General features: G+C 43.4%; 1 protein-coding gene across 2 annotated transcripts; it reads right to left on the bottom strand.

Annotated features, from left to right (window-relative positions):
- Nucleotides 1-4,222: 4,222 nt before the first annotated feature.
- On the bottom strand, nucleotides 4,223-10,160 carry LOC128297162 (battenin). Of its 2 annotated transcripts, none has more exons than XM_053032750.1 (5): nucleotides 9,612-10,160; nucleotides 5,558-5,721; nucleotides 5,257-5,415; nucleotides 4,810-5,170; nucleotides 4,223-4,733 (listed from the first exon to the last, which is right to left on the bottom strand). In XM_053032750.1, the coding sequence occupies exons 1-5, from the start codon at nucleotides 9,834-9,836 to the stop codon at nucleotides 4,305-4,307; spliced, it is 1,338 nt and encodes a 445-aa protein (XP_052888710.1). In that variant the 5' UTR covers nucleotides 9,837-10,160; the 3' UTR covers nucleotides 4,223-4,304. The 2 variants fall into 2 exon arrangements, with proteins under 2 accessions (XP_052888710.1, XP_052888711.1); XM_053032751.1 differs by having other exon boundaries at nucleotides 5,558-5,661; nucleotides 9,621-10,160.
- Nucleotides 10,161-11,382: the final 1,222 nt, after the last annotated feature.

Here is an 11,382-nt window from a genome sequence, read left to right as displayed (position 1 = left end):
GCTGATACAAATGGCCGGCGCACTACGGGTTTGGGAACTACGGAGTGTCTTTAATCCTTAAGCGCCATTAAAACAAACGACTCGTGTCCTCTGTGTTTGAAGTTCTCCAGCAGGCCAGTTGGGGTTGCTGGCCCTACCGAGGTCATCTTTCTTGCTTTGCATAATGGGAACACATTCCTTGGTGCCAGCATTCCCGGGGTCTTGCTAATGGATATTGCGTGAGGTTCCATCTGGAAGGGTGGGTTGATCGAGAAGCACTTGTCCGGCCCATTTCCGGGCCCCAACTTTCATTAATGAACCGGGCCGGCTCATCGCCGTTTAATTTCATTCTTTGGACAAAAAGATGCTAAACGACTAAACATCCAGATGCCCATATTTAAGTGCATAGAACCACCAGAGCGATCGCCATTTCCTCGGGGGGCGCAGGTGAACGTACAAATAATTATCGCTGCTACACTTATCGGTTCTAATTTATAGATATAACCTCCCAAAATGACCACGGGGAGAGATTGCGTTCGGTGCTTCCCTTTTAGACACCGTCCGGATTGTTAGTAGCTGACCCGACCGAAAAGGAACAACCGAAGCATCCGAGCTAGTGGCAGATCCCTGGTGGAATATGTTTTTGATTTATCTTCACCACGCTTTCAACTGACTCCGTTCGGTGGAACAGTGAACCCATCCCGGCGTGTGCCACCAAACACTCCAGCAGTGAAAGCGACGAACGTGTCCTACGTACACCCAGCGCACCCGAAGACTAATGGCTTTCCGGGGGATAATTTCGAAATTATTTTCTCTATTTCCTGCCACGCCTGCCACACCTGCAGCCCCGTCAAACGCACCCGTATGGTTAATGGCTAAACAAATGGTGAAAATGCTCTACCGCCAATGGTTCGTTGTGCAGCTTTTACATACGGTGCAGATTTATGTTTCATATGACTAAATATCCCAAACCCCGGTGTCCCGGACGGTACCCGGGCGCACCACCGTTAACGACAGAGCGCACCACCAGTGGAAACCATAAAGCTGACGATGACGACGGAAGGAAGCCAATTTTCATAAAAATTCAAATTTGCCTCCATTGAATTTGAGAACCATATGAAAGTGGAACATTTGTCGTTTCCTGGCAAGGTTGGTTCGGTTTTGCCACGGAAGCCCACCTTCGGTTGTGCACGTATTTGAGGGCCTCCTTAACAGAATGGCGAAGCACCGAAACGAAGCAAAAACTATACGCTCAAGCGAAGGCTGGAGCAGCTCTTCACGACTCCGGGTTTATGTTTGCAAGCGTACATTACATCAGTTTGACATTTCGAGCCGCGTGTCGAACGAACTCGCGCCGGAACGGCAAACGAGCCCACGTGCCCCACCGAGCCTATCGAGAACGGGCGACCAATAAAGAGTTGGAGTGCCGAAAATGGTACGAACATATCTGGAGACGTTTCATTGCGGCAGGCCCTTTCATCGGCATCGTTTGGATGGGAAATGCCAGACGAAAGAAAAACCCCAAGTGCAAATAGCTCGGCTCCGGTTCGCGAGCTCGTTTTGTTCAGCGTCTTTGAATGAGAATAATGTGCTCATTCCACTCCGGGCCGGGAATGCTTTCTTCGTGCAGGTTGTATAAATTCCCTGCCCGCGCCAGAATGCTGACGAGCGGATGTAATTTATTTTATTCTCTACTTTTTTTTTTTGTTTAAATTGTGAAGTGCGCCCTTTCATCATAATGCCGCCCTGGAAGCTGCTACACATACCAATCAAATTGGGCTGTGCAGTACACAACGCTCCAGGGCGGTAAAATTCTTGTCATTTTATAATTATGATGCCATGTTCGATACACTACACAGAAACGGCATGCCTTTCGGAATATTGGGTGGTGGAAGGAGATAATTAGCAGAAGCTTGTGATGACGAGTCCTTTCTCATATTCCTGAACAGATTCTTATTGTTCTCTTAAATATGGTCGAGCCGTACCATGGTACCCAGCAAAGAATTAACGAAGATGAATAAATCTTTTCAATACTTGTAACACTGGCAATATTTCAGTATGAATATCATGAATTAAAATGAGTAAATGTTGGAATCTAGATGGATCTAAGCAGACATTCCTTTGTCTGACCAAAATACGTAAGTATAAATTCCGACATCCGTTTTTCAATAAGAGGTACACTTGTCCACTGGTGGTACTAACTTAAGCTAGTATAGCAAAAAGGGCAATCATAAATGCTAGTAGATGTATCTCTTTAACTAGAACCTCATCGGGGAGTCATGGTAACCAGAATTTTCCGACGTCAAATGAAAGCCAGCGCATGTGTTGTTTGAATGCTTAATTTTAATCGCATTCCGACTCCATGCCCTTCACTTCTACTTCTAGATAGTAATCACCATCACCAATGCTCCAACCATAGCAATTGGTATCTTATTGAACTAGGCGCTACTAGCCACTGCTGATAATCGATTAGAGATTTATGTATTGTCACAGTTGTACAAACTCGTTACCCAAGATTTACGTTAAAACATGCTTCAAATGTGATATCATCTGTTTTCTTTGCTCGAAATATTGAATGCTTTGATCATATGCTTTAAAAAAACCTCTTTAATCTTCTCTAATAACACATTTCTTGGCACAATTGTAGGTGTCGTAATGCTCGGAATCGTACACATCTGGCTAGGGCAACTTCCCTCAAAAGCTCCCACATCTATTCGTCCACTCAATCATGTAGAACCTAGCATTGCAGGTGTTAATGCTTACCTTCTCAAGCAGGTCTCGGTACGGTGTGAAGATGATGATTTGTAAAAAGGACTTTTTTAACCAATTATGTTTAACCTTTTCTATCAACGATGGTAAAGGGTGTTAAACTTTCACCGTACCCAGAATCGTCACACCGGTAACCGATGGTACCGAAGTGACAATGGCAATACCGGGCGCCGCTACAACTTTCTGCCCGGTTCCTTAGCACACGTGTGCGTTACCCGTTGGCACATAAGGTGATACTAGGTGAAGAAATTATGCAAATGTAAACATGAAACTATGTAGATTGCATTACTTCCGGCGGGAATATTGGGAGGAACCGGAGGTGTTTTTCGATGTCCAAGCGAAGGTGAAACTCGAAACCTCAAAACCCGCTGGAATATTTCGCTTACCCCCTTTCCCCGGGGTTTGCCACCCATTTGCATTAAACCCTGCGCGTTGCAGTCACCGAACAAAGGCAACATGCGAAAGGTGCGAAGCGGCAAAGCAAATTGTTTTTCCCGGACTCTTCAACTGTCGAACGTGGGGGGGGTTTAGGAAGCATCCGTTCGTACACAGTTCGATAAACTTCTAAAATTCACTTCCAACAACCGGACGCTTAGGTATGGGTCGGGACACGCAAACACTACCGCACCGGGAAGCGGATAGTTTATAAACCGGATAAAAACATGTTTGCATAATTTATCCCGCTTCTCAAATCTGCTTAGCCGCACAGGGATTGTAGACCGTTAGCCACTCGGTCGTAACGTGCCGGGTGATGGGCCAGGGCAGCATTGAGAACAGTGATAAAGGTTAGCCCGCCCACTGATAGCCTGAGTTGGCAGGATTGAGGATTCCTTTGACTATTCGCATGCTAGCGTCACATACCGAATGGGCTGAAAACATAAGCGGCCTTCTGCACAAGGTATGGTTTGTTTGAAACTTATATAATGATAAAAAAGAGCTTTAAGGTTTATCTGCAATGTGTTCTGTTGGTTTTTAGCTCGATCCTGTGAGGTAAAACAGTTGAAATAAAATATTTAAGTAACAAAATGAGCGGGTTTTTCCTTTTTGTCATTTTTTCATTACTGGAAGATGATTAATCAACAAAATAAATTAGAAAAAGTTTTTTTTATAACCAGATCTGTTCTTTAGGTAAAATAATTATAACTTCACTAAACGACACTGAAAATAATAATGCTACTCACACTGAAGATCGAAAGGATTTCGTGTGTAATAAATAGCCTACTTTCAGGCGTTTTTTCGTAACGCTACGCAGCTTGAGTTTTGTATTTCGAGAGGTAACTAGGAATAGCGGAATAGACTAGGAAAAGTCTTCATCAGGAACGTTAAAGCAGAATCTATACCTGAAACAGAAGAATAGTTGATTTGTTTAGGATTAAATCATTCAAATATTGTTTTTTTTTCTCAGCTTTCTACCGTGTAAATCACGGACGAAGTCTTCAAGCTAAAGATATAAAAGTGTACAACACTACACGTATGTTTTATTTGACTTTTTTGTGCTTATGAAAAAAAACACCCCTGATTCCCCGTACAACAAACGCTAGCTGCCAATTGCTTGCCTAGAGCAACCGATCGGGCACCGGCAGATCACAGATCGCATTGTGCGACGGTATGGCAGCGACACCGGCCAGCGCAATGCCGACCGAGTCCGAGATGGACGTGACCATCATCGCGTACTCACGTCTTGCGGCCGGCACATCGTTTTGAATGCGATAGAACGTGTTGACGTAGCCGCCACCGCCCAACAGACCCTCCCACAGTATGAGCACAAAGATGATCCAGATCGACGGCGTGAAGAAGTACACCGCCTCGAAGGTGAAGTACACCACGTTCAGAAACTGGAACACCGCCATTATCCACACGTGCCGGAACTGGATGAGGTTGACCGATGAGCGTGATATGAACACACCGATCTGATAGATCACCTGGTACCAACGGTACTGGCCCGACTGTGACAGCCAGATGCCCGGGAAGTACAGCAGCTCAAACTGTGGAAAATGCCGGGAAAAGGAGAAGGTGGTTAGCAACTATGTTTTAGTATACCTTTTGTAACCTCACACTTACCAGCCCCTGGTTGATATAGTACTCCAGCAGATACACCAACACCAAAGGAATCATGTAGATAAACAGCGACGGAATGTAACGGATGCGTTGCTGCCAGTTCTCCAGCGGTCGCTCATCCTCGGGCAGGGTGGTATAGTCGATCTCTTCCGGCTTTTCCTTCGCCTCCTCCGGTTCGGCCGGTTTGTCCGTGTTCTTGTGGCGCAGCAGCAACCAAAAGGCGGCCGCTTCCAGGGCCGGCACCACGAGCATAATGAGTATGGTAGTCTTTGGCGTCAGACCGAGCTCCGTCAGCCCGGTGTAGGAAAGGGACCCGGCAATACCGGCACCACCCGTCCCAGAAGACCAGGTGGAGATAACGTTCCTGCGCGAAATGGAAGACGGGCGGCAGGAAATGGACACACTCGTTACAGGCGCTCATTAAAAACGAATAAAAGCTTTTCTACCAACTTGTTGAAATACGTCGCATACGCGAGGAACGTGGCTTCGCCGAGACCGGACGAGAACGAGGTCGCTATAACGCCGACGAACAGCACCCATTCTACGGTGGCAAACGCTGTCAGTAGAAAGCCAGCGGCAGCTGCCGCGACACACAGGAAAATTCGAACGCTGCGATGAAAAAACACCCCAGAGAGAATTGGACAAACAGACATTGACAGAAACAAAAAAAAACCGAAATCAAACGCGTGAGAAAACGTCCATCTGCAGGTGGTTTCCGGGCCCAAGACCCGAGGATTCGGTGTGTACGTACTGTTTCGCCAGCGGAAGGAACGATGCAATCGATTTGACGGCCAGGCCCGGCAGAATGTCCGCCAGGAGAATTGCACCGGTCGAGAGCTTGTTGCACGGACGTGCCTCATAGCCGTAGGTAACGTCATCGGCCCGTGCCGTTGTGTTCGCTACGCCGTAGTCGGTCTGCAAGTGAAGCGAACGAGAGCAAAGCGTGAAAAGTTACGAATAAATCGTTTCCAACCGGTCCATCAACAGATTGAGCGAGCTGCCACTTTTGTGCCGGGGGAGAATTGGGAAAATTATGGTCCATGCAACTGCTGTTCGTTGGCTTCCTGAGGGTATGGTTGCTGACTCACCAGGCAATAATGGGCAAAGCAGGTCAAAGGTAATACTGGTTCACTTTTAGGTAGTAATGGGTTTGTCATGATGATATCGAACGTGCCATGATTTTGTATCTTTTCAAATGCTGCTACTTAAAAATAGTCAAACGTTTTAGCTTACACAGATTGTGTAATAAATTTAACATTTGATTTATTATTGCAAGAGTATTTAATGCCGCTTAGTATCAAGTTATAGATAGGGATACATTCAGTTTGGTTGTTATTGACAAAATATGCTAAAGCTAGTTATTTATGAATTATTTAAATAATAAACACAGCAATACGGCCATGTTATGCTTATTTAAATAAACGAAAATATCAAAACAAACCCAAATTTCATATACGCTATTATCCGTTCAGGTACGGCTTTAATGTGCTATGGACAGAATATATATAGGCAACATGTTCTAAAAATTCGTTTACTTTTATTGCATTTCAGAAATGGTTTTCAGTTTCAGGAATTTCTGGAAAACATTCATCCAGCATTCCATAAAAAAATCCATTCAACTTACGGTTGATAGAGTAAACGCATCCCCAAGCGAATATTCAATGTTTCAGAATTACAAAGATACTCAGAATTCGGAACGTAATGAACTTTATTTCCAAAACGGATTTCACTTTGTTTTACATGCACATTTTTTAAAAGCCTTTTTTTTACATCAGTTACTGGTCATTTGAAATGATCGCAATTAAAATATTGGGTTTCCGATGAAATTTTCCCGTAACGCCAGTGGGGTTAATGGAACGGTCGGATTCTTCTACGATGCTCTTTTTCGAAATCTTATTTGTAGACTCAATCGCTGATGTAGTGAATGTAGTGACAATATTCGAGTATTTAATTTTGAAACACAACATGATCTGAACGCAAAACAATCGCATTTGTTAGTGTTTCAGCGAAAACCAACGACATGTTAATGCTAATATAAACACAAACCGAACAAACCGCACAGTGTTTTAATAAATCTGTGTTTTTAATTAAAACAGATATTGTAGTATTATGTATATCATGAATACGAATGGATTATGTTTATCATGAATACCAATGGAAACTTTATCAGCAATATTAATTAAATTATAATTAAGCAAATTTCATTTTCGTGTTTCTAGCAACCGAATCTGTTCTCAATCCACAACAAGTTCACGGATCCTGGATGTACAAAGCATGGGGCAACATTAATCCACCGTTGCGATACAACAATCCCAGCTGGACCCATTTACTGCAGATGCACAAGATCAGCAAACCCACGCAATGACCGACAAACAGCGACGCTCTAAGCAGACAGCGGCGTAAAACACCTTTTGTTATTTTATCGCTCCCGGCATCGGTAACGCCGGGCATAGCGATTTCGGAAACAGAATTTCACCAACGCCCTACTACTACAAAACCGGCGAAGGTGGGCGAATTTTTCTGACAAAAGAGCTTTGGAGGACCGTTTTCCATGTTCGGGAATGATGAACGCTTTAGGAACGAGGCTCACTTTCAGAGAGCTGAGTTGTAGAGTAGACGTGGGTCTTATCAAAAGGCTACATGCCACTGCGGACTTGTCAGCTTTGCATCATATTCAAACTGTAGAGATAATTTTACAAACGAACCAGCTAGATAGGGTGCGGCTTTTGCACTTCCATTAAAATTTTAGCAACAACATAGAAAAGCGAGTTCCTTAGGAAGCTGATGGTATAATGTTTTTGAATGCTAGCAGTCATTACTAATATTTGTTTATGCTATCCATTTTATTTACAAAGAGCTAAACGAATACACAAAAATGCTATAGGCATATTTGTACATTTGTGTTAGCTCTTATTACAAAAATTTAACTTAAATTTAAAATTAAAAATTTAAAAATTTAATTTGAAATTTAAATTTTACTAAATACTACAATAAGAAACAACTACTAGAGTAAAAAGGAAGCGCATATAACAACAGTCTATTCCTCACGAAATCGCAGTGTGTAATCATTTGAAAATAGTAGATCCTCAATTTCATACCACTTTCAAGCCCATACTATGCATTTATCGTTCGGTACATCCATTAATGATTGTGCCGTGTTGAAAAAATTACAGCCATTTAAAGGCAATGATCGAAAGATTTGACGGTTTTGTAAAAAAGGTCCGGTAGATAGCCTCGAGATTTTTTTTCCCGTGCGTTTGCTTACGGATGTCCTTAGCAGTTATCGTAAATCGGAATGGTTTTATGGGTGGTCCGGATTATTACTGACCTTTACCGTACCCATGCATTAAGTCAGCTGTGTTCAGATATTTCCTAAAAGCTGCTTCAAGCATTAAGCTCACATTCCGAAGTAACAATATCATTACGTCTTGACAATATTCTAGACTCTAGTCATTCAAGCATTTTGATAGGGGATTCAATAAATTCTTAAAGCTTAATTTAAAATCTTGTATGAATATGTTTCACGTTATGCGACATATTTGTCTTGTCCTGTCCGCTTAAGCTGTCGAAGAATACATCAGAGCAAATCTGATCGACATTAGTTCAACTAACGTACCGCATCTCTAACGTTATAGTATTATTTCAACGTTCTTACAATAAGTATAACTACCAAGGAATCATCATTTAAAATAAAGCTTTTGATTATTGCTTCCTTTCCTTTACGTTTATAATTAAACTTTAGCTAACGTCCGCTCAGTAGTCATAAATAACTATGAAGTTACTTCTGTCTTATCGTTGCTGCTGCAATTATCAAGACACACAAGACTGTGAATGGAATAAGGAAGTACATTACTTAAACACGGCTCAGATAATAACAATCAGCAGCAAAAACACGAGAATGGGGAGATAGTAATTCAATTCACCAATTCACCATGCCAATCTAAATTTTTACATTACGCCAGCTTCTGCTTTGCTGCCACTATCACCTTATCAAATTTTAAAAAAACACTGCCTTCGGCGGTACACTGTATCAAATTGCCATCAGACAATTGTAAAATCATTGTGATCTCCAATAAGCATTAAGGGTGTTATTACCGAGCAGCGGCGTACTGTGGGCTAGTCTTGTAAACATTCGCTTCAATTTGTCGTTATCTAGTTCCACCCCCTCGCAGAGCCACTGATAAACTGTCAATCGCACCATACTGATAGGCCCTCGGACAAGCTCGTCTTAAGCAAAACCTTGCACGGTGGGTGCGACCGTTTCTGCAGGCCGATCACGCCGTTTCGCTTCACAAGCGGTTCGGAAGGTCTCGTACCATCAGGGTTAAGGTCCGGTTATCAGGTAGCGGCAGAAGGCCGAGACATTGAGAAGGTAAAGAATCGGCTAATCAATCATTCAACAGACGCCTCCAGTCAGCCCACATGGCAATACACCGGTCAGTTATGGCACCACGTGACGATCGTCATGACAAACTCACGTTCACGTGTTCGATATTGAGCCGCGAGTAAAGGGAGATTCCCCGTTTTAGAAGCGCCAGCTCATCGACCCACTAACACGTATTACCTTCATAATCGCTTCTTTATTCCGCTGCTGGTTGTTGTTGTGGACGACGAATCAAAACACCTGCGTAACGTGCACATTTGTTTGCAAATAAAACACACCGCTGTAGTACTACTACGTACACCTCTCGTCTGGCAGTGTTTTTCGAAAACCAAAACACACACTCAAACCGACGCATGGGCAAGCGTGTCTAGCGGAACGAACTCTTGCAATGTCCCCACTCGAAACCACTTTCGCTACTCACCAACATTGCACTCTTGGCGTGATCACCGTCATCTCCCTCCAGTTCCTTGAGAATATCGTGCGCAGCGGTCAGCATCACCACATACCCGTAGTTGTTGCACAGTCCCAGTATCCAGTAGGCCACCAGATCGCGCCACAGACCCTTGTCTTTCGGTGGCGCCTGTTCCGGATCGTCTTCCGTCAGCGGCACCACCGACGGAGACGACGTTTCACCGATATCGGCCATTACTTTTATTGCACGGGTTTTGCTCGGGCCAAGGGCACTTTGGTTGGACTTTCTTCAAGGCACGCTGGGTACGGAACGGTTGCTATCTGCACTACACAAAACCACACACGGCGCATACACAACTGATGGTGCCGGTTTTCCTTTGTTACAAAACTTTATCGAAACTGCAGCTACGTTGGCATGGGGACGTTACCATTCATTGCTCTATTTTGCTCGGAAACCCGTATCATCAGCGCGTGCAACAACGCAGAGACGAGCCCCTCTGCTGTGTCGTTGATGACCTCGAAGGTCGTTCGCGGTCAGCCACTCGCGTTTCCACCTTGGTTCAGCAGCAGCAGCAACAGCAGCACGCGCAATCCACTCAGACTGAACGCACTCGAGCGACTAGCAAACGACGCACACACTCCGTCGCTGATGGCCACTTCCAATCGTGCAGGTCCAACGAATTGCCGCCAGCCACACGCACACACTGTGTGTCGATCGTTCCGGACTGAGACCCCGCATGATTAGGGTCCGATTGACTGACAGGGTGAGTTACACTCGTTCGATGATGACTGGTTTCGACCCGAAGGGAACCACACATTATTGCCAATTCTTTCTTATCAGTGAGTTTAACCATTGCGACCATTTGCGGGATGCTGAAACCGCGCTTTTAAGGGAAGAAAACACGTGGTGCTCTCAGCTCATAATCACAACCGCGCTATGTGGCGAAGCGCAAGAAGAATATGGACTAAAAGACACAAATTGTTCTTTCGTAAATTATGAACGGGTATCAAATTTTCATTATTTTTCTCCTGGTTTATTCCATGTTTGGATAAATGCTTATTAAACGCAGCGTATCACAAATCATTTAAAATTTCTGCAAACTAACAACAATAAAAACCCAACATAGTGTTTATGTATTATTTTATGTATTAAATTGGGACACACTACGATAATTAGTTGCGATAAAATTTCAATTATTTAGTCTCAGATCTTTAATGTTGAACTTAGAATATTATTACGTAGTATGAAGTTATCTAGCTATGAAGGAAGAGGTTTAGAGGAAGAAAATGCTCTGAAAGTAATGGCTCTGATAATCTTTAATGCATTTAGTATTAGTTTAGTTAAGACTTAGATATATGAGAAAGCTCGTCCATATAAATAACAACTTTAGAGGAACGACAGAGTGATGCTACAAATTGGTGATCGCTGCTTACAGCCTGAACTCTAACTGCGTTGGAGAACAGTTGGTAATAAGTCAACGAAGTAGGCAGTGAATGAATTGAAAATATCATAAAACTCTCGAGTCCTTCTGTTGCCTTTGGAATGATCATATCTTTGGAATATGAGCGGAATTTTGTTGAATCTGGCTGAATCTGAACGGAAAGCTTAGAATTTAAGCTTAGAAAGCTTAAAAGTTATGTATCATACACTACCAATAGTTTGGATAGTAAAAAGTGCCAACAATCATTACAATTGCTTAGAAGATACAACGAATTTTGGTATCACCCAGCACAATGGCGAATCTAAGGGTGGGTGCTATGTATAAAGCCTCGAAAGAAGC

This window comes from Anopheles moucheti, chromosome 2, assembly GCF_943734755.1.
Source record: "Anopheles moucheti chromosome 2, idAnoMoucSN_F20_07, whole genome shotgun sequence".
In the NCBI taxonomy this organism is placed as follows: domain Eukaryota; kingdom Metazoa; phylum Arthropoda; class Insecta; order Diptera; family Culicidae; genus Anopheles; species Anopheles moucheti.
Note: the sequence above shows the minus strand (reverse complement) of the source record. Positions and strands in the feature narration are given on the sequence as shown.

Excerpts from the sequence above, each read along its gene's own strand:
- LOC128297162 (XM_053032750.1), bottom strand. The coding sequence starts at position 9,836 with ATGGCCGATATCGGTGAAACGTCGTCTCCGTCGGTGGTGCCGCTGACG. Across the intron at positions 5,171-5,256 it reads TATGCGACGTATTTCAACAA|GAACGTTATCTCCACCTGGT; the intron begins GTTGGTAGAAAA and ends CATTTCGCGCAG. Across the intron at positions 4,734-4,809 it reads ACTATATCAACCAGGGGCTG|TTTGAGCTGCTGTACTTCCC; the intron begins GTAAGTGTGAGG and ends CATTTTCCACAG.